Source organism: Eurosta solidaginis, chromosome 5 (genome assembly GCF_040869045.1).
Source record: "Eurosta solidaginis isolate ZX-2024a chromosome 5, ASM4086904v1, whole genome shotgun sequence".
In the NCBI taxonomy this organism is placed as follows: domain Eukaryota; kingdom Metazoa; phylum Arthropoda; class Insecta; order Diptera; family Tephritidae; genus Eurosta; species Eurosta solidaginis.
In genome coordinates this window covers 133821143-133844327 of record NC_090323.1, presented here as the reverse complement: position 1 = coordinate 133844327, position 23185 = coordinate 133821143, and the positions used below count along the sequence as shown (strand labels likewise).

General features: G+C 42.2%; 1 protein-coding gene and 1 long non-coding RNA gene across 2 annotated transcripts in view; both read right to left on the bottom strand.

Moving 5' to 3' along the window:
- Exo70 (exocyst complex component 7) overlaps positions 1-938 on the bottom strand; it is a 58114-nt gene extending 57176 nt beyond the window's left edge. Inside the window, exons 1-2 of the mRNA XM_067792458.1 lie at positions 628-938; positions 56-570 (exon numbers count right to left, since the gene is read on the bottom strand). Coding sequence (XP_067648559.1) covers positions 56-570; positions 628-859 — 747 coding nt within the window. The 5' untranslated portion in view covers positions 860-938. The remainder of the gene's footprint in view (positions 1-55; positions 571-627) is intronic.
- Positions 939-7711: 6773 nt separating this feature from the next.
- LOC137253638 (uncharacterized) overlaps positions 7712-23185 on the bottom strand; it is a 61813-nt gene continuing 46339 nt past the window's right edge. The window contains exon 3 of the long non-coding RNA XR_010953849.1: positions 7712-8165. This is a non-coding gene — a long non-coding RNA (uncharacterized lncRNA). The remainder of the gene's footprint in view (positions 8166-23185) is intronic.

Below are 23185 nucleotides of genomic sequence, written 5' to 3'. Positions count from 1 at the left end.
GTGCAGGTATATACGGTTAAAAGGAAATTAATGAATGAATCTTTTTAGCACTTACCAAAGCTTCATTGCCCCAACTGCTACTCTTTTGGTGATCTTTTAAATTCTGCAGTGAACGTAATACGACATCTCCTCGTTCGGTAGCATATATTATTGTATATTCACGCCGTAAGTTTTGTTCCAGCCAGTGAGCTACAGTTCCTAACTCTTCTCGGATGTTTTGCGATAATTGACGAAACGATGTATACTCATCGCTTGAATCATCTTCAATGTAAATTAGATCCAATAAATCAACAGGTTTTAGGGGTGAACTATGCTTTTTCAAAAGCAACCGGAAATGCTGATTTAGGCCTTCGCAACCAGTATTGAAAAGGCTCGTCACATTTTCCAATTCAACGCTTTGTGAGTTGTGGTGAAGGAAGTAGTCCATGGCTGATCGTAATTTTCCCAATGCTTCAAGAAAGACTCCCACATTTCCCTCAATAGGACCTTGGTGAACAAGATTGCACACTTCTTGGGAAACATCGTAGTGTGCGAGCACGTTTTCGAGGCACGATAATGTTGCTTCCAAATCTAGATGACATAGTATTATAATTTACGTTTACTTATTTCTATCATTAGTAATATTACTCTGTTGGCGATTCTGAAGTTGTTCAGTTTCCTGGTAGACTGGTAAGATTGTTTGCTCCAGTTTCCCGAGCCTTTGTTCGAATACTGTCAATATTCCTGACATTTGTGTTGACAAGTCATGATATTTTTCCACACTATCTTTTAGCATGGCTAAGCTTGATGTTTCTCTTTCCAATTTTAAGAAAGCTTGGCCACAACTATCCAAGTTATTCATTGTAAGGCGTTTTTCCATTGTGGATAATACCACACTTGTTTTGTTGTGTTTTTCTTTAATATAAAATTTATTATTTGACAGTTGCAGAGTTCTAGCATTTGTTTGATGGTTTTGCAGGGCTACCAAGTCCAGCATGGTTTCATTATTGCGAAAAGTCCCAAAACCTTCAACGAATACCCTACAGGAACACTTTCGGGTAAATAACAATAGAAACGAGGAATGTTTTGAGTAGTTTTATACCTATATGACCTACTTTATTTTTGCTTGGATTCCAAGCTTGAAGAACTGACGAAACTTTATCGGAAAGTCAAATCACAAAAACAATTTCCAACAAAAGAATACACGAAAATAAAGTAGTGTGATATACATAGGTATGAGGAATAGGGGTCTCCCCCAGCGGGTAAGGGGGTCAGAATATACCCGCGGTAGGTATGCCTGTCGTAAGAGGCGACTAAAATACCAGATTCAAGGGGTGTGTAGCGCAACCCTTCAGGTTGCCAGCGCAATATATAGCTTCTCCAAACCCAATTGTCAACCTCACCTATCCGCGGCGAATCCTGTTTCACTAACAGACGAGGCTCTGGCGACCCCAAGCTCCTCATGGAACTTGGGGTGGGGAGGGAGGGATGGCCTGAAGGTTTAATGTGGCCACATAAATCGTTCCCGAGATGGTCGGGCTAGTACCTTAATGGTGCTGTGGTACCGGAGCGTACCGGATCTGTATCCGGCAAAGGACCATCACATCGATAACACTCCCCAAAGCCTTCGGGGAGCAACCTTATCGCTACAACAACAACAACAACAACAACAGGAATAGAGGTGGTCCTAAAAATCACCAAAATTATCATCCTGAGAGTTTCCTAGAGCGCTTAGTTTATGAAAAACAAGCTTTTAAATTCCGAAATTTGGTAATATAACAACTTACCTTTTGCACCTGAATTTCACGTCGAACCTGTCGGAAGTGGTAACCAAAGACGCGCATTTTCGTCAAGATTTAAAATCCATAAGCGAAAATTATATTTTTTTAACCGTTTTAAAGTTATTAGGGGGACTTATGAAAGCATATAAACTTATAAGGCGTAAAATTATATCCATTTACACACACTGTTATATGAACGCACCTAGTAATATTCTTGATAAACTTGATTGTTTATCAGCTGTATTATTGCCAAACAATTTTTTTTTGATTGTTATACAAATTAAAAAATGCCAAGATTAAATGAAAAATCAAAACTAAAACGTCTTTACTTGCTGATGTTGAAGATTTCTGATGAAAATGCTGCTATAATGTCTGCAAGGTTGCATTCCTTTGAGTTTACCGCGTTTGCACAATGAAATGTGCGCGTAAATTTATACAAATTGTGTAAATGATTTTTCATATAAAATTTGACAGCTCGTTTACGCACTAGATAAATTTATACGTTTACACACTTTATAAGGCATTTATAAGGTTACATGAGTCCCCCTATTAGGTACTATTGGCGCTTTTTTCGTTGTTGCAATCATTGTGTATCATTCAGTATCTCTTTCCATCACCCCCTATGCGCCGCCATATTGAAAACCCTGTCAAAACGCTGCCAAAACACTTAAAAGTAGCCATATTGAACACGCTGTCAAGTAGTTGAATGAGAAGATATCACACTTATTTTATACACAATGCCCTACAAGAAACGCTGATAGTTTTACTAATACACTCACACTTGTAATTGACAATGCTGATCCTGCGATGACGTAAACATTGATACTCAAATTTATGTATGTTCCTTTATTCGCTCATGCATGTCCGCATGTTCCCAACGACAGCCTATAATCATGAAAAAGGACTCAAACTGGGAAAGCTTCGGACACCTGGTACAGAACAAAAGAACATACAGCAGATACCATTATGCATGTGAGATAGATACATAATTCTCAACGGAATTTTATGTATACGAGAACAGTTTATCCGATTTAATCATGTTGTCACTACTGACTGTCATATGACAATCAAATGATTATCACGGTTGTCTTGTTATTTTTTAAATTCCGCCATTTTCAACCGACCAAAACCATATAAAAAATAAGTTTAAAAAATGAAAAAGAGAGCATTTCAAAGCTCCATGCTAAAAGAAAAAAAATCGAAAATAATATTAAAAAATACCAAAAGCTGTCGGAATGTATGTATGGGGCGCACTCAAAAAATTGATACGCGAAAAATAATAGTGGTTAGTGGTGATTCATTTTCAAATGTGTTTCCGCATGAGGAAAGCGCCCTTCTGTTGTTTTGTTATTTTCTGAATTTAAATTGAACCTTCTGAACTCGAATTATTATAAAACTATTTATTTTAAACAAATAAGAAACACGTATGCTTTTATCACGTACAAAATTAAAAACGTAATGAAATAAAGTAAATAAAAAGCAAAAAGCATTGTTTCATTTTTGGCGGAATATAACAATGGTCATTAATGATAATATAACAGTCAAACCTGATATCTACAGTAAACTATCATTTATGACACTTTTTGATAGTTAGAGTGTCAGCACTGATCCAGGAAAAGGAATGAGAGTGAGCAGTACGGCTATATACTTAATCAGAAGGCCATGTTGGTGTATAAGAAGGAGACAAAAACTCACACGTACACAGTTGTTTACATCACATTTGCGCAAGCCCCCTTAAGTTTGTGATAGAAAGTTTGTATGAGGCGCTGATCGTTAGGTTGACATTGCTGACAATCAGATGATAGTCATATGATAGTCAGTGTGCTTGAAGGGTGGTTGCAATTAAACAAACGAAAAAATATCCCTACAAGACAGGTACCCGTTACCTAATCGATTACTTAATTGTTACCAATAACTTGGTCAGCAATTATCGTCTTAATGACTTTTACATTGCTGTGAAAAAGGTAAGACGGCCCATACATGACACAAAAGCCATGCGCAAATATAAAACGACGGAATTTGTGCAAATGAAAATTTTGACATACACGGCTCAAAAACACTGCGCAATATTCATTTTTAATGTAGCGCAACAATTGAAACATGTGTTTTAATTGTATCAAAAAGGCACTAATTGTATAAAAAAAACACTATTTATTTTCCACAGTGCTGGTAATTCACAGTATAAATCGAAAAACTCGCACCAGAAGCGTTTATTTTCCATTGTATTTATAATTTTTATATTTTAGTTGCAAGACCAGCTCAACTCATTGCAGCACTGCGCAATATTCATTTTTCAACTAGCGCAACAAATGAAACGTGTTCCAATTGTATAAAAAATTATTATGTATTATTGAATTTGTGTGAATTCCTGTCACAAGCTAGAGATGGTCCTTACGCCTTCGATATTAACATTTTTAAGCAATAATTACTGATGTTATATTATCAGAAACCACAGGTAGGTAGGTAGGTATGTTGAACTGGCCGGTCCATGAGGACCTCACATAGACTGATTGAGTCCGTAGTGTTACCAGAAGTTTGTTTTAACGACCAAACTGAAAAACCCTATCAAAAACCAGGACCTATGTTATAAAATAACTCCGTCCTCTTGGCAAATACTAGAAGCTTCCTAGGACTTAAGCCACTTGCTGCTTCTAGATCTGACAGCTGTATCACTCCTAATAGCTGGAGTCTTAGCCTGGCAAGTGCAGGGCACGAGCACAGAACGTGCTCGATCGTTTCCTCCTCCAACCCGCACTTCCTACACCTGCTATCACTGACCAAGCCTAATTTAAAGGCATGTGACGCCAGAAGGCAGTGTCCAGTCAGAATACCCGTCATGAGTCTACAGTCCTCTCTTTTTAATGATAGAAGCAACTGTGTTAGTCTAAGGTTGTAAGACCTACACATAATCTTCGACACTTTACAGCCCCGCGCTTGAACCCACGCCTTTTCTGCTTGGTCGATCATGTGCACCTCTCGCCTTCGCTTAATCTCGCCCAATCTAATTGGGACGTCTACGGAGCAAGCTTCAAGGGATGCGCCCTTTTTAGCTAATTCGTCCGCTTTTTCATTCCCATCTATTCCCATATGCCCTGGGACCCAATATAGATGTATGCTTCTCCCTGTCCCGATTCTCTCCAGAGACTGCTTACACTCTAACACGCATTTAGATGCTGTGCTATGCGAGATTATTGCCTTAATTGCTGCTTGACTGTCAATATAAAAATTAACATGGTTGCAGCTTAAGCTATTCTCTTCCAGGGTTTCTACTGCTTTGGTTACGGCTAATATTTCCGCTTGGAAAACGCTACAGTAATCCGGCAGCCTGTAGGATCTGCTTAATTCCGGATCAGCGCAGTATACCGCAGACCCTACTCCTTCCACTATTTTGGAACCATCGGTGTACACATGTATCGCCTCGTCCGCCATTTGCGCACCCTTGCGCCAACCGTCCACCTCTATTGTGGCCTTAAGATCTCCCTCAAAGTGCAGGTAGGGAATCATGTAGTCTGTTCGTCTTGTGACTGAGGATGCTATACTACTATGGCCATATGGTCGGCGCTCAAGCTGCCCCGAAGCATCGAGCCTGGTTGCGGTCGTTAACGCTTTGTTCTTTGCTACCAGGTCTACAGGTGGAATGTGCAGAATAGCATACAGTGCAGCCGTCGGGGTTGTTTTCAGGGCTCCCGTAATGCAAAGCATCGATAGTCTGCATACCCCCTCTAATTTTTTGAGGTATGTTGTTTTTTGTGTGGCTTTCCACCAAACAAGAACTCCATAGTATAGAATAGGGCTTACAATCGCTGTAAAAACCCAATGAGAAAGAGAGGGCGATAGGCCCCACGTACACCCCAGCATTCTTTTACATGCATAGAGTGCCGTTGAGGCCTTCTTGACTCTCTCCTCCACGTTGAGCTTCCATGACAGCTTACTGTCTAGGATGATTCCTAGATATTTTGTGCAAGGTTTCTCCTGTAAGGTCACCGCTCCTAACTTAGGCCTGGTCCAATTTGGGACCTTGTACCTCTTTGTAAACAAGACCATATCCGTCTTCTCCGCATTGACTTTCAGCCCGACATTAGATGCCCAGGTATGAATATCCCGAAGCGCCCGATCCATCAAAGAACTAATCGTTGGAAGGCATTTTCCACTTATGACAATTGCAACGTCATCTGCGTAAGCCGTAAGTTTTACGGGTCCCTCATCGAATTGCCTGAGCAGTTGGTTGATGACCAGTGTCCACAGCAGAGGTGATAGCACCCCTCCCTGCGGCGTGCCCCTGTCCACTGATTTCGTGGCCTCGTACAATCCCCATTGTGATGTAATCTTTCTGCAATTTAACATGCAGCCGATCCATCTGATTAAGGCAGGATGTACTTTAATGTAATTAAGACCATCCATAATCGCCCATTTTGCAACATTATTGAAAGCCCCGGCAATGTCCAAGAAGACTCCTAGAGCATACTCCTTATATTCCAGGGATTTCTCTATGCTTATTACCACCCTATGCAATGCGGTGTCTACCGACTTGCCTTTGGTGTACGCATGCTGTGTTGTGGAGAGCAGCTTTTCATCCACGTTGGACTTTATGTACACATCTATCAGCCTCTCAAAGGTTTTGAGCAGAAATGATGTTAAGCTAATGGGTCTATAGTCTTTGGGATACACGTGACCGATCTTCCCCGCCTTTGGTAGAAAAGCTACACGAGCAGTTCTCCAACAGTGCGGTACATGATTCAGTCTTATGCACCCATCGAATATTATTTTAAGCCATTCCACGACCGCCCTACTTGAGACTTGTAGCATGGCCGGGCATATACCATCTGGGCCCGGCGATTTAAACTTAGAAAACGTCTTCACTGCCCACTCGATCTTGGTATCGGTCACCAAGCCCGGCACCACTAGCTCCGTGATCGAAGTGTGAGTGATGTCTGCTGGTTCTTCTAAACCGTCTCCCAATGGGAAATGTGTATCGAGAAGCACCTCAAGGGATTCCTCACTATCACGTGACCATTCCCCGTTCTCTTTCTTTATTAGTCCCTGGACTATGTTTCCCTTTGCTAGGACTTTTTTCAACCGTGCTGTTTCACTGGAGCACTCTATGTCCGTACAGAAACTTTTCCATGAGTTTCTCTTCGCCCTGGTGATTTCACGCTTGTAGATCCTCAGTAGATCCCTGTGCTCGTCCCGACACGCTTCGCTTTCCGCGGTCTTTGCGAGTTTAAACATTTCTTTTACCTGTCTTCTTAGAAGACTCAGCTCATTGCTCCACCATGGCGGCTTTGCTTTTCCTCTGAATCTTCTTAGAGGGCAAGCTTTGTTATACGCAGTCATAAGCGTCCTTGTTAGGAATTCATTCGACTCCTCCAGTTCCTCTACATTAGCAACCTCTTTGGGTTGTCCCAGTTTCGTTTCTACATGTTTCTGGAATTTAGTCCAATTCTTTGCCCTAGGGTTTCTAAAGGTTCCTCCCTTCTCTACCACAGGTAAACTGTGTAAGATTCACCACACACGAAGAAAAATGCATGTGCAATATTTGCAGACATGCGTAAATATCAAAATCGTTTTGATTTTAGCGCAGTTCTCTGCGCAAATAGCGCAACCATTGCACACACCGGGCAAATCCTTGTGCAAATTGGTTATTGGCACAAGGATACTTGAGCCGTGTAATTGGCGTATAACGCATGCGCTCTCTCAAAATAGTGTACGTGTGACTCGCTTTCTCGCTCTTACCTATTGTGTTTTCGAAATTCCTTATCGCTAGATGTTATTTACATTTTTAAGTTACTTCATTAGGTATGTTTTCGTTATCGCTAACCAAAACATATGCAACAACAACAACACGGGTAACTGGCCTATCGGTTACCCGTACCGGTTACCTTCTGTCAATTCGCTTTTTATATGAATGAAACGCGTCCCTTTTGTTTAAATATTTAATTATGAATAAATTATGTATACAATGGTTTTTACAAATAATTTCCTTAATTTTCTAGTGAACCTTACATATGTGCATATTTATATGTACAAACTACATATGTAAAGACATAAACTCATTCGTAGTCGTGCCCTTTCTGAAACCATTTTGAGTTTCGAAGCTCACACTGATGGTGCTCAATTTTTCCTTCGCGGGTGGTGTTGTTAGTATCAGTTTGCATAGATATGAGTGTTGTAAATATAATACCGGAATATATGCAGCCCCATTTCGTGCTATCAAAGTCGATATGCAGGTGATGTTGAGCCTTTGAACTTGACCCTTTCCCATAATATGCGTGGTAGGGCCTTATATGTGATACTAAAAAAGCCGAGGGACAGTTGTCCCAGTTTTCTTGTAGTTTGAGCAAATGTACGTTCTTCTTACAGCCACAGCTGGAATATTGCTATGCCCACATCGTCAAATCGAATTACCTAGAATGAAAAAGAAACGAATATCAGTAAGGATAGATAATAAGTTTTTAATATAACCGGAAGTGCTTAATAAATACAAGATACTCAAGGGGATTTCAGATAACCAGAATCAGGACCTGTAAAGTAAATTCAAGTGAACCTCCACCATGCCAAGGCATCTTCCGGTAGCGAAGGTACCCGAAGATTATAACAAGGGATAATTGATAGATGTTGGGGTAATAGATAGTAAATTAGGCGTGCTACAAAAACAAAAACGAATAAATGCAGATGACTGTTTAATCCATTATGCGAAGTTCTTTGAATGGATGTGCAAATTGAAACGGGCAAAGTACTGCTAAAACTGCTTTCCCCGAGTAACCCGGGAACGAATTGATATGACTACGTCTATTCTTCTTTAGCAGCAGTGCCGAGCACCAATTCCCTTTTGGACAGGAAAGTAAACGTTTGGTTGTCTGCAAGTTTATCATAAGCCAGTACAGAACATACTCGTTTGCTGGATCTGAGCAGTACATCTAATTTTCCCAGATTTTCTGGGCTCAGCGAGGGTATCCTCCTGAATGGTGCATGTGTACCCTGCTGCCTTGCCTGGCCACTGACCCAACAACACCAGGCACGACGGAACTTGCCTTGCGACACCCAAAGTGCACTCACGCTTCTCATGGCTCCAGCGGGTTAGTGGGCGTAGAGTATACCCGTGGTAGCTATGCCTGTCGTAAGAGGCGACTAAAATACCAAATTGATTCAAGGGGTTTTGTAGCGCAATCCTTTCAATGGGTTGCCAGCGCAATATATAGCCTCTCCAACCCAATTGTCAACGTCACCTACCCGTGGCGAATCCTGTTTCTTTAACAGCCGAGGCTCTGGCGACCTCATGTTCCTTATGGATCTACATTTGAAGGCGCTTAGTTAGCTGACATCGCTTACTTAACCGGTAGATTCTAAAGTACAAACCAAAACACAAAATATAGGTTAGGTTGAAGTGGCCGGTTCATGAGGATCTCACATAAACTGAATGAGTCTGTAGTGTTACCAGAAGTTTGTTTTAACGACCAAGCTGAAAACCCTATCAAGAACCAGGACCTATGTTATAAAAAAAACTCCGTCCTCTTGACAACAGCTAGAAGCTTCCTAGGACTCAAGCCACTTGCTGCTTCTGGATCTGACAGCTTTATCACTCCTAATAGCTGGAGCCTTAGCCTGGCAAGCGCAGGGCACGATATTTCTCAGGGGGCCCGGTATTTCTCAGGGGGCCCGCGATTTAGAGGTACTAAGACATTTTTTTTAATTCAGGAGAGTCTTTAGTTGTTCCATGTGGAAATTTTAAGCCGAATTTCAAAAGCAACGAATATTGATAAAGATTTTTTACCTGGTCCCTCGAACAGTGAGGAGACAATAAAAACATCAAACAAAAATATATGTTTACATGAATCCGAAATCGTAAAGTTTTCGTTGTAACACTGATGAAGGTTCATCTTCAAAAAGCCTTCCAACAATACCACCAACTCTGTATCAAAGTCTAGATTATTTAAACGACTTCGATATCGGTACCGTGAATAATGAGTTTTTGCGATCTTAAGAAGTCAACGAAATAATTCGTCGAGGTCATCAAAAGTGCCTTGTTATTTTTCCACGTGATTGTCATGACGAGGCATTTCCTACCCCGTTGTTAAACAGAATCTTGCCAAATGGAGAGAAAGTGGAGCGTCACTTGTTGGTGTGGAGTGCCAGTAGCAATGCTTTTTATTGCCTAGCATGTCGTCTGTTAAGCACCAATACTTTAAATCGACTTAAAATTTGTTGTCCTGGCGAATATTCGAAATTCCAGGTATGGAAGAAGCTATACGCTAAACTGCCATCACACGAAAATACTGAAGATCACATTAAATGTTATATTCAATGGCGATCTTTACAAAACCTAATTCGAAAGGAGGCTACAATTGATACACTTATCAATGAACAGCTAATCACGCTTCCCAAGGCAGTCGGTTCTATGTACCGGAGCGACTCGGGATTTTTCCCGACCAATGACTGTCATTTCAGTGTGACCCCATCTAATTTGTTTCGTCCCTCCCACAAATTGTCATCCTCCCAGCAGCTCCTAGCAGCAGGACTGCTCCATATTCTCTTACTGCGGGAAGGCATCGAATCCAATCCGGGTCCGTCTCCGACGTCCACGTAACTTTTATAAATCTTTTGTGGCTCCTTGCTGTTCACGCCCAAGGGCGTCCCGTAGTCTACGCCTTAGCGCCCCCCCCCCCCCCCCCCCACTACCTTCCAGCAGCCCCGCTGCTCAGCAAGCCACAACAAGTACCCGCTGCTGCTCGCGCCCCACGGCGCCAACAACTCAAACAGCTGATAACACTCATAACTACTACCTTCGTAGTAGAGTTGGTAGCAATGCTGAGCATCAGCCCCTGCCCCCGTATTCTCCCCCCCCCCCCCCCTTTCCGCCAGCAATCGTGCAGGTCAGGGAAACAGACTCTTAGTCCCTACCTCCGTTTGCACCGTCTGCCAGCACAGAATATATAGGTTTGCGACATCCGCCCAATGGAGCTCCTGCCTTGGGTGGTGCCACTTTCCTAGATGTTCTGGTCTCCGCGACGGCAACCCCCCGACGGGTTTCATCGCGCCATGTTGCCAGGTCGCAAACCCAAATCATCCGGGTACCCCAATGCTTGCCCAAGAACGCCCAGTCCCAGGGCCACAACAGCAATTGCGTCCTGGCCTTCCACAACCCAGGCGTAGTCACCCGTCACTTACCCCGAGAGTGGCGACGTCTCCCCTTATGCACTTCAGAATCCTGCAGTTAAACTGCAATGGACTAACTGGGAAGATTACGGAGATTTCATGAAGCGGCACAACATCCGCATTGCTGCGATTCAAGAGACTAAACTCACAGCAAGATCTGCATTGCAGACCTGCTCTGGGTATAACGTCCACAGGAAAGACCGCGAGAGCGGAAATGGAGGCGGTCTCGCGTTTATCATACACCACTCTGTGCAATATTATATATTTGATCCTGGCATCGACCGCAGGGACAATGTCTTAGAACGTCAAGGCCTATCTGTCCGGTCAGGCGATGCAAACCTAGAAATCATCAACATCTACATCCCTCCTGCCACCTGTTGCTCCAGCGGATACCGCCCTAATATCAGGGCTTTACTCACTGGCAACAATCGCATTATCTTAGGTGATTTCAATGCCCATCATGTTCTATGGCATTCAAACTTGCGGGCGGACAGTGGTGAGATGTTGGCGGATCAAATAGAAGAAACGACGTTCTGCACAATAAACGGAGACGCCCCCACACGTATGGTAGGAAGCTGTCACAGCTCGCCAGATATCTCAATCGTGAGCGCAGAACTCGTAAACTGCGTCAACTGGCAGCCGATGGTGACATTGGCATCCGACCACCTGCCCATACTTACTTCGCTTGAGCGTACCGCCGACTTCATCGTCACTGAAAAACGCACTTTCATAAACTTCAAAAAAGGAAAGTGGGAAGAATATAAATCCTTTACAGACAGCCGCTTTGCTGCCCTCCCTATCCCGACTGATGCCCGGTGAGCGTGCCTTCCGTAAGGTCATTAAATCCGCCTCGGCATATTTCATTCCCGCCGGGAGAATTCCCGGAATCCGGCCCCACTTCCCGGCGGAGGCCGCAAACTTAGCGAGATAACGTGACCTTATAAGACAGCTTGATCCAGGCGACCCCCAAATAAGGGATATAAACCAACGCATCAGATTGCTTGTGGATGAACACAAGCGGGCGAAATGGGAGGAGCACCTAAGAGGTTGTAACCTCTCTACCGGTGTGGGTAAACTTTGGTCCACCGTAAAGTCCCTATCGAATCCGACTAAGCACAAAGACAAAGTTTCCACCGCCTTTGGCGACAAAGTGCTGTCGGACGCGAAAAAATGCGCGAGCGCTTTCTGCCGACAATATATAATGCATCCTACGGTCGACAAAGATAGACGGAGAGCCAATAGACACGCACATAAACACAAATTCAGCGCGTCACCAATCACCATCACCGCTAAAGAGGTTGAGGACGCCATTGGTCGTGCTAAACCATCCAAAGCAGTGGGCCCAGACGGCATAGCCATGCCGATGCTTAAAAGCCAAGGGAAAGAGGGTTTCAAATATTTTGCGCATGTCTTCAATCTGTCTCTTTCCACCTTTGTCATACCTGAGAAATGGCCAAGGTGGTCCCGCTACTAAAGCCTGGGAAACCAGCTAACATAGGTGAGTCGTATCGTCCGATATCTCTCCTATCGCCAGTGGCAAAGACGTTGAAACCATTTTGCTCCCTTATTTCCAAGCAAATTGGCAGCTAGACCCTCATCAGCATGGCTTCAGAAAACTCCATAGCACTACCACCGCGCTAAATGCCATTAGCACCCAGATAAATTGCGGTTTAAATCAATACCCCCACCATAGAACAGTACTCGTAGCGCTAGACCTATCAAAAGCTTTCGATACGGTCAACCATGGCTCGTTACTGCAGGACTTGGAAGGGTCTACCCTTCCCCCATGTCTTAAAAGGTGGACCGCAAATTATCTGGGTGGTCGGCAGGCATCGGTGCAATTTAGAAACGAAACATCAAAACCAATGAGAATTAAACAAGGGGTGCCACAGGGTGGTGTCCTATCCCCACTTTTGTTTAATTTCTACATATCTAAGCTACCTTCACCACCGGAAGGAGTCACAATCGTTTCCTACGCCGAATTATCACCGACTAAATCTTCCGCGACCTTATTTACAACATGGACGCCCCAAATGTCGACCATTTTGAACATCCACGTCGATGGCACTACGCTACCGACTGTCCTACACCCCAAAATCTTGGGTGTGACGTTTGATCAGGATCTACATTTTGGTGAGCACGCAGCTGCAATTGCTCCGAGAATTCAGAGCCGTAACAAAATCCTCAAATCCCTCGCTGGCAGTACTTGGGGAAAAGATAAAGAAACGCTCATGACTACATACAAAGCAATTAGCCAGCCCATTACGTGCTACGCGTCACCCATATGGTCGTCAAGCCTAAAAATTACCCACTGGAAGAAACTACAGGCCTGCCAAAATACTGCTCTCAGAATCGCCACGGGCTGTCTTCTTATGTCCCCAGAACACCATCTGCAAAATGAGGCGAGAATACTCCCCATCAGGGAGAGAAATGAGATGCTGACCAAACAGTTCCTGTTGAATACCCAGAAACCTGGGCATCCCAACAGACATCTGATTGATGAACCAGCACCGCCTAGGGGCTTAAGGAGTCATCTCCGTGAGCATTTTGAGGAAATACGGCACCTGAGAACCCAGCCGTATGAAGTGAAAAAACACAAGCAGTTCATTGGTGAACTCCATAAACAGGCGTCGGACCTTTATGCCGGGAATTGCCCGGTGAATCCAGTGCTTAACGAAAATTATCCAAAACTTGCGGAAGAGGAACGCATACTCCCCAGGGAAACGCGTGTCACTCTTGCTCAACTTCGTTCTGGATACTGTAACAGGTTAAACCTATCCAGAATCAACACCGACATACAAAATGTATGCCCCGCTTGCAACGTGTCCCCACATGACACCAACCATCTCTTCAATTGTAATGTGGAACCAACGCCTCTAACACCCCTTTCCTTATGGTCCACCCCTGTTGAAACGGCAAGTTTCCTTGGACTCCCGTTAGAGGATATGGATGACAATTTGTGATCGGTCGCGGCTATTAGGTGGGGCGAGCATTGCTACAACAACAACAACAACAGCAGCTAATCACTGAAACTCAAGTGGAAAGAAATTTTATATAGAATTTTGGACACTATTTTTTTTTCAAAAAGCGAAAGGATGGACATTTTTTGGGCATCTAAGATCTCATAAGCCATTATGATCCGATACTTAGAGATCATTTGGAGAAAGTTAGGATTTCACAATAGCAGCACAAACGTTTACAAGTTCACTATCTTTCCCCAGACATTCAGAACGAGTTTATAGAAATTTGTGCAAAGCATGTGAGGGAAACTATATTAGATCAAGGCAAGAAAGCTAAGTATTTTGCTATTATCGTTGATGCTATGCTTGATGCTAGTCACGTTGGATACGTTCATTTGCGCTCACTCCATTTCAATTCGAAAGCAACAAATTTACAATTCCAAAACAGATTTTGGCTTTCGTGAATTGTAACCAAAAAACTGCTCAGAAAATCGCTGATCTAATTTGCCATACATGATTGGAGATTGTCGTGCACAAGGGTACGATAACGGCGCCAATATGAAAGGAGCTTACAACGGAGCACTACGTCACATTCTCGACAAAAACTCGAATGCTGATTACTCGCCTTGAGCAACCCGCAGCTATGATAGCGTTTTCTTTTCTGGATAAAGTGTTACGCAAGCGTTGTTGTTCTATTCTAAAAAACAGGCAACGCCTTTACGGGGTATTTCGTTCTTTTGTGAAAATTCTTGCCTTCTCGCAACGCAAAAGCGTTACACTTTTACCCTGTATAAAATGGCGGTGTGGCAGTGCAACTTTGTGAAACTCTCAATTCGCTCTTAAGTTCCACATATACTCTGTTAATATGAGAGAATTTGGTGAATTGAAATGTTCTTTGTATGCACTATAAATGTTGACCATTTTCTGGGGTAGGAGTAACTCTATTTTTGTTGTTGTTGTTGTAGCGATAAGGTTGCTCCCCGAAGGCTTTGAGGAGTATTATCGATGTGATGGTCCTTTGCCGGATACAGATCCGGCACGCTCCGGTACCACAGCACCATTAAGGTGCTAGCCCGACATTAAACCACATTAAACCTTCAGGCCATTCCCTCCCTCCCCATCCCAAGTTCCATGAGGAGCTTTGTGTTGCATCCGTTTTGGCAAGACAGTTAAATTTTGATATTATTATAAAAAATTTTGCAGCGAAAAAGGCAAGTAAAGCCACTCTTTGATATCCGAACATTCTATATTGAATAATTAAAATTTATAATCATTAAATTTATCAGAAATGTATGAAAATGTTACCAAATAACTAGAAAAGATTATTTGAAATAATATGTGGCTGTTAAAAGAGAATTTTATTTCTACGTTACAATAAAATAAAACAAATAGTAAATATTCTGTGTTAATTTTATTGTCAGCGCTTAGCCAAAAATCATTTAGTTGATGTGGCAAACATTTTTTTTGATGTAATCCATCAATAATGATTTATGAATGAAACGTCATTAATTCACGTTAATCAAATGTATTAGTGAATTTTTTATAGGGGGCCCGTAAATTTGTTTAGTCCCGGGCCCGGATTTTCTCTCTACGGCCCTGGTTCGAAGACGCCAGAGGGGTTTGAAGCCAGAGTCTCCGGACCCAGAGCCAAAATATCAGTACCTCTAAAAGCACATACGAGCAGCTTTCAAGCGGAAGTATTCGCCATATGTTGGTGCGCTAAGCTGAACCTTAAGCGCTGATACTCCAATGAAACAATTGCAATACTCAGTCAGACAGTCAGGCCCCACTAAAGGCAATTGTGGCGTTCGAAATAAAGTCAGCACTGGTCCTTGGGTGCACAACGTAGTACTGTTGCACTGGGTCCCAGGCCACAGGGGAGTACAGGGTAATGAGCAGGCGGACTCTAGTGTTTAGTTTGGACCCAGCGGGTTAGGAGATAAGAATATACCCGCGGTTGGTATGCCTGTCGTAAGAGGCCACTAAAATACCAGATTCAAGGGGCTGTGTAGCGCAACCTTTCAGGTTGCCAGCGCAATATATAGCTTCTCCAAACCCAATTGTCAACCTCACCTATCCGCGGCGAATCCTGTTTCACTAACAGACGAGGCTCTGGCGACCCCAAGCTCCTCATGGAACTTGGGGGTAGGGAGGGCGGGAATGGCCTGAAGGTTTAATGTGGCCACATAAATCGTTCCCGAGATGGTCGGGCTAGCACCTTAATGGTGCTATGGTACGGGAGCGTACCGAATTTGTATCCGGCAAAAGACCATCACATCGATAACACTCCCCAAAGCCTTCGGGGAGCAACCTTATCGCTACAACAACAACAACAACAGTGTTTAGTTTGTTGCGTCCCTCCCACAAATTATCATATTCCCAGCAGATCCATGCAGCGGGTCTGCGCCATACTCTCCTCCTCCGGGAAGGTATCGAACCCAATCCGTGTCCTTCTCCTGACACCGGTCATGAGAAATGGTTTTGCTGCGTTTGCCGGAAAAGAATCTTTTTAGGACGGCCATACTCTTGTCAGTGTGTCACGTGCAAGGGATGGTTGCATCGGACAGGTTGCTCTGGGCTTGATCCCAAAACCCGTCGTCCTCGTAACTTCCTGAGTGAACTCCACAAACAGGCGTCGGACCTCTATGCCAGGAATTGCCCGTTGAATACTGTACTCAAAGAAAAAACTAACAGAGTAGGAACGCACTCTCCCTAAGGAAACGGGAGTCACTCTAGCCCAACTTCGATTTGGATACTGGAACAGGTTACCTATCCAGAATCAACCCCGACATACAAAACATATGTCCTGCTTATAATGTGTCCCCACATGACACCAACCATCTCTTTAGCTGTATTGTGGAATCAACGCCTCTAACACTCCTCTCATTATGGTCCACCCCTGTTGAAACTTTCTGTTTCCTTGGACTCCCGTTAGAGGACATTGATGACAATTTGTGATCTGTCGCACCTATTGGATGGGACGCACTGCTACAACAAGAGCAGGCGGACAACCCGGAAAGAGAGGCAGGAACTGCATGACCCATCGATCCCGTGCCGTTCCTGTCAGTTGGCTGACAGGGGCATTTATTAAGAGAGGGGGGGGGGGGGGAGAGAGAAGAACACTGGAGCAATACGCCAGGTTTGAGACAATCTAAGTTACTGTTAGGAAGTTATAGCACAAGTCGCTAAAGGGCAATAATAGACCTATCGAAAGATAACCGAAGAATCCCAAGAGCTATTCTTACAGGGCATTATAGACTGAGCAGCCGTATGCAGAAAGTGGGCATACTATCGAATAACACTTGCCGATTTTGTGATCGATCAGCAGACGGCGGACCATATCCTCCAAGAATACGAAGCAATCTCAAAACGTAGGGCTAAGTTTATGGGCTCACCATGGCCAGTGCATTCCCACATTTAATCCCTCAAGCCAAGAACTCTGCTAGGTTTCATCAAAGAAGTCGGCTACGATGAGATGCTGTGAAGGAGATGTGCAAGTCACTGTGCAATCGTCAATAAATTATCTATCTACGTTCCGGTAACAAGCACCATTGAGGTACTAACCCGACCATCTCCGGACCTATTGATATGACTACATTGAACCTTCTAGGGATTGAATATTAATAATGACTGCAATGCAAAAGTCTGCTAAAATTTACCATTCTCCATGGAATGCTACATATATAACTTCCCAGGTTTTGAATCAGTAATGAAAAGAGCAAAATTTACTAAAATTTTAACTGGTTGTGGGTAAGGTGTTGATGTCCTCTCTTAAAGCAATGTAATGGCAACGGCGACGCAGGGAAAATAATAAAAATCCTATAAATCTACTGATCATAATTAATTAATCCCTCCATTTCTATGCAGTTGTATGCATACATACAATATGGGTTTTGTTCTCCAAACGCTATTTAAAGAAATCAATTGGTATTTACATGAACTTCGAACTCTTTGGTATTTGCCTTCTTCAGTTGATTATCAACAAAAGCATGACAAATTATCACTAACAAATTCATACATGTTGTTTATATATTTAATATGGTAGGCAATTTACTTACCCTTTCTGGTGCCATGATCCTGGACATTCGGGCCTGACTAGACGAGATTTATTTTGCTTTAACATAGCGTGCTTAACGCGAACCATATCATGTTAGGGCACAATTTCGATTATGCAACCAATCAAAGAAATGTCGTGCTTGTAATACTGCTATGATAGCAGCAGCAGTTCCCGGTGGCGGCACATAAACAACAGTTGCATGCGGATCAGTTGCATTTTTTGCTTCGGCTACCTATTCAATTTTAATTCACATTACATTATCTACTATTGCAATTTTTAATCAATACAAACCATGGCTACCGCCACGGTGAAGCACAATTTTTTTTGGGGGTACCAACACAACAGCAACCACATGGAAATCGCCAACTTCAAATGCAAATATCTCCGGACAGAGATAAAATTTTTCTTTTCCGCCATCGGACTATTGTTCTCGAGATTAATACGCGTCGTTTGACACCTCTCTCGAAATTTTTGGTAGCGTATTAGCAGTCGACCCCTCAACTAGACTATTACCTTTTTTATAAGCGCGGCCGAAGGCCGCTAACTCAGAAAGGTGTTCTGCGCAAAAATATTATGGATACCACCCCCGGTTTCGGAGGTACCCGCGGGTCTTTTTTCGGTTTTTCGTTAATATCTTTTGAACGAGTTAATATGTTTATTTTCCGCCATCGGATTATTAATACTGATGTCAAGACGCGTCGTTTGACACCTCTCTCGAAATATTTGGTAGCGTATTAGCAGTCGACCCTGTTATGGATACGCATTTACAGTGGAAGCAGTAAGGAAGGCGGTCGGCATGATGTGGTGGTGCACAGTGGCTAGTCATTGTCGGCTGGGGCGGGTCCTTGCCAACCTTACTGTTCCTGCGCCATAATCAGAAAAAAATTCCTATCATGCCTATCAAAACTAGCTGTCAAAAAGCGCAGAGACGACTCAAAACGCTTATAATTCAAAATAAAACAACATCCGGCCGAACTGGATGTCACGGACAGGCCGTTAACATTCAAAAAAATTCAAATTCAAAAAAAAATCTAAAGCAAAAGGAGACAAAGCTAACCGAACCGGAAATGACCGGTTACTAACTGATGAAATTTAAAATACAAAAAAAACGCTGAAAATAAAAATTAAAAAAAACTGAAAAGGGAAAAGGAAAGCAAAAAGAAAAATAAACAAAGAAGGCCGAATATATATAGGGGGCGCCGCGGGTGGTGTTGCGACGCCCGGTGCTTTTCCCACCCTCAAATCCATGGCCACCGACGCACCTGATCTTTCGGTGGCGCCTTACCTGGTAACCCTACGTGCCTTCTAAATAAATGGCGACGCCAGCATTCCCATATTGTTAACAAATTTATTCAAGTTTCATTATTACTAATATAGCATTTCTTTCTATAAACTTCTTTTGATCTTACTACAAGGGTTTTTTTTTATATAAATATTTATGCTTATAAATATTTTTATTTAAAAAAAGTAGCAATCAAAAATGCGTGCCTAATTGGAGAGGAACTCTATTTTTTTTTTGTAAGTTTTTAGAAAAATTATTGTGAGCTGCGTTTTGTGACGGTTCATTGAATGTAATAATAATTGGTTTGTTTTTATAATCTAATATATTATATATATAATAAATTTTTGTTTTTTTTTTTTTTGGTAGAAATTTGGTTAAATGGTTAAATCTTATACTAAGTTCAAATACACACCAAATTGGCAATTTCTACTATTTGGGCAATTTATTACGCAATTTGGCATATAATAAATTGTAATAATAAATTGCCAATTTAAAAAAAATTGCGTAATAAATTGTTTCAAACTGCAAATGCAACATTGTAAAGTGTGTTTATTGAGTATATTTCAACGTCAGTTACGCATGGCTTAACTATATGGTTGGCTCATCTCATCAGCTGATTTTATGTCTTTCATTTCACTGGAGTAGGGATTGTCAAAAGAAGATGGCAAACTCAAAATAAAACCAAAACATTGAACACATTTTCTTACAACACACAAAAATTTCAAAGTTTTATGTTTTCATTCCATTTCATTCGCCTAATAATGTACGTGTTCATTTTGACAGTCTGAACAAAGGTATGTTCTTGATGTAGAGATGAGCCAACCAGCTATCAAATTACTATTGTGTAAGCTAAATCGAGTTGTATGAACAGCACTCAATTCAAATTGAAATTTCCTCAATTTATTTTTCTGTTTGAACATAGTATTAGGGCTGTACAGTTTGGATACAACTTCCGATAATTGGGGCCCCCTTACAAAATTAATATGTTGTTGTATTAGACTTACTTTGAGTTTAACAAAACATCAATTTGGTATAACACATAGTGTAATGACACTAATATGTACTATGTACTAAGAAATTTGTTATAAACGCAACTAAGACTAAATTTGGGGTAAATCATACTCCTCAAAAAAATTGTTTCACATGTTCAAGTAAAACGTAAGCTTTTAAATTTATGGTAAAATTAACGAAATCGTTTTACAGGTTCAGGTAAAACGTGAATTTTTAAACTTATAGTAAAATTAATGAAATCGTTTTACTTGTTCAGGTGAAACGTAAACTGTTTTGCATGTATCAGTCAGTGCTGGTATTGTTTTGGGTTTAGTTCAACTCAGTCAAAAAAAATGTATAACAATTTTTTTTTTTTTGTTGATAATGTAAGCTAATCCGCATTACTCGTTATTTGCGTCCCTTAATATAAATTTAATGCGTTTTAACTGATAATGCAATTGAACTTGAATTACCAATAAAACTTTATTCCTTACCGAAACAATATCAATACTTTTTGCTCATTCCAAAATTATATCCGCAACAATTGCATTAATTAAAAAGGTAATAATAAAATTTTACCGTAACGCAAAGCAAATTTTAATACCTGAAACACTTTTTTTTGTTGCACAGGCAGTACAAATTGCCTACCTATGCCCATTAAGATATGCTTTGTTTTTTTTTTTGTTAATTTTTCAGTATGCAACAATTTCGAACGTATAACAAGAATTGCTTTCTTAACTTTTCATTTTCTTCGCTCATTATGCATATTGCATTCGTATTCATATTCGTTTTAATTATATACTAGGGTGATAGCCTTAAATTTGAATATGTTTGTATATTAACATTATATAATGTTGCAGAGTCAAAAAAAATTTTTAAAAGACAAGGTTGAGGCTACAAATACGTATATTTGGTTCAGTAATGGAACGAACTCACCGCTTTACCCGCTGATATTCATTGTCGCAATTGGCCTGGCCACAGGCCTATGTTCGCTGCCCTGTGGTTGTCATTGTAGCTAGTTTATTGTAGCCCGTATGGTCGTAGCTGATAAAGATGTGGTAGTATTGTTATCGCCGGTATGGACGCAGCTAATAAAGATGCGCTAGTATTATTATCGCCGGTATGGACGCAGCTGATAAGGATGCGGCTAGTATTGGTGTCGGTGGTACCGCCTGTTGTAGGTGTTAACATTAGTGCCCTCGCGGCCCCGTTGTGTGCGTTGCAACTGGTGGTGGCGGTACGTCTGGTTGTTGTTGCGCTCGTGGTTGGCGCTAATAAAAGGGTTGGGGAAGGTACTATAGGTACTATATATAATAGTGGGCGCCGTTGGTGGTGGTTGGCGCTTTATCATATGCTACTGCGTATGGAGTTTGTGGTGGTTTTGGGGTACCATGCAGTCAGCGCAGACCACGTCACAATAATAGGTGGCCGTTGTATGTTGCCATAACGAAAAAGTGAAATTGCGGCTAGTAGTAAAACAGTCGGAATGACAAATGTAGGTAAATTAACCACTTTGAAATGCAGGTCAGATTTAGTGTACGATGAACAAATGTTGGTTATTAGTGGAGGATTATTTACACTGCCTTTGATAAGTCTTTTGATTCCATGGTGCCTTTAACTCGTTTCCTTTGTAGCTGCGGAGCTGACTGTCGCTGCATTTCTTCCAGACGCGTCACGATTGCGATTTTCATAATATCAAATGTTGCTGCAGAAAATTATTTCAGTTTTATGTTCGAAAAGTAGTATAGGATTGTTTTCATATGTACAATGCTTATCGGCTTAAAACCAAATCAATTTAAAGTACGCTTAGCCCTTAATTGGAAAATTTAAGAGCACAAAATCACCACGTTTAACCAAACCAGTTCGAAAAAGGAAAATATCTTTTTTCTTCCTCCGGAACTCGTGGTTTTTTTTCTGTTAGCGATCGCCCGTCTGTCTTTTTCCTTGTTTTTCGATACTTTTTATCGCAACTTTCGCCACATCACTAGGTGTATTCGCGTGAACACGCTCCCAAGTGGATCGTAGCCGTAGACCGTAGCAGCAGACCGTAACAAACCTGCTTCGCTTTGAAGACCTGACGATGAAGCGAACAGGAAACCGGATCATCTGTGGGAAGCCACTGCCAGGGATCTCCGACGACAAGCAACGTGGGGCACGACTCACCCCTGAGATAAGAGTCTCAAAGTTCTACTACGAAGCTAGCCGGGCAACATAAGTCTATCAAAAAAAAAAGTTAAGTCAAGTTGGGAATAATTTCTGTTTCCTAGTTAAAAGGGCTTTGCGACAATTAGACATTTGTTATGGAGAACTCGTCAAAACTCCGAAAGATGATTTCTAGTGGCTATCGCCCCCACAGAAAGGCAAAACAAAAAAAAAGGTGTAGACATTTTGATATAGAGAACTCGTCATAACTCCGAAAGGTTAGTGGTTATCGCCCCCACAGAAGGCCAAAAAAAAATTTGGGTAGTCAATGGGACGCTGGCATCCCATTCCCCGAAGGCACTCGGGCTACAAAAAAAGAAAAAAAAACACAAACTCATTCATTCTTGTCCCTAGTGCTTCCAACCGCAACGCATAAGGAGGTCTTAAGGACCAGCCTCTGGGACTGGTTGGGCCACTAGGGTCAATTTCCTACACACACAGGTTGGTCCCGACACACCCAGCCGCAACGCAGAGGCGGTCTCAGGGACTCGCTAGTGGGACTGGCTGGTGGTATTGAGGCCTCCCGTTCATTCACCCGGGACACCCCTCCTGCATCCGCCGCTATGGGTGGAGCGCTTCAAAGGCCGCTCCCCAGAATGGTGGGACAGGAAGAAGTGCCGCTTGGAATCCCAGCTCAACCCGTCACAATCCAGGTGGTATTCTGTGGTACCACCTGAGACGTGGCTGAGCTGGGGTCCTACTATTCACTCACACGCTTACTCATACTGGACATCACAAATTCGGCAGACAAACTAAAAAAAAATTACTTTACAAAAAAAAA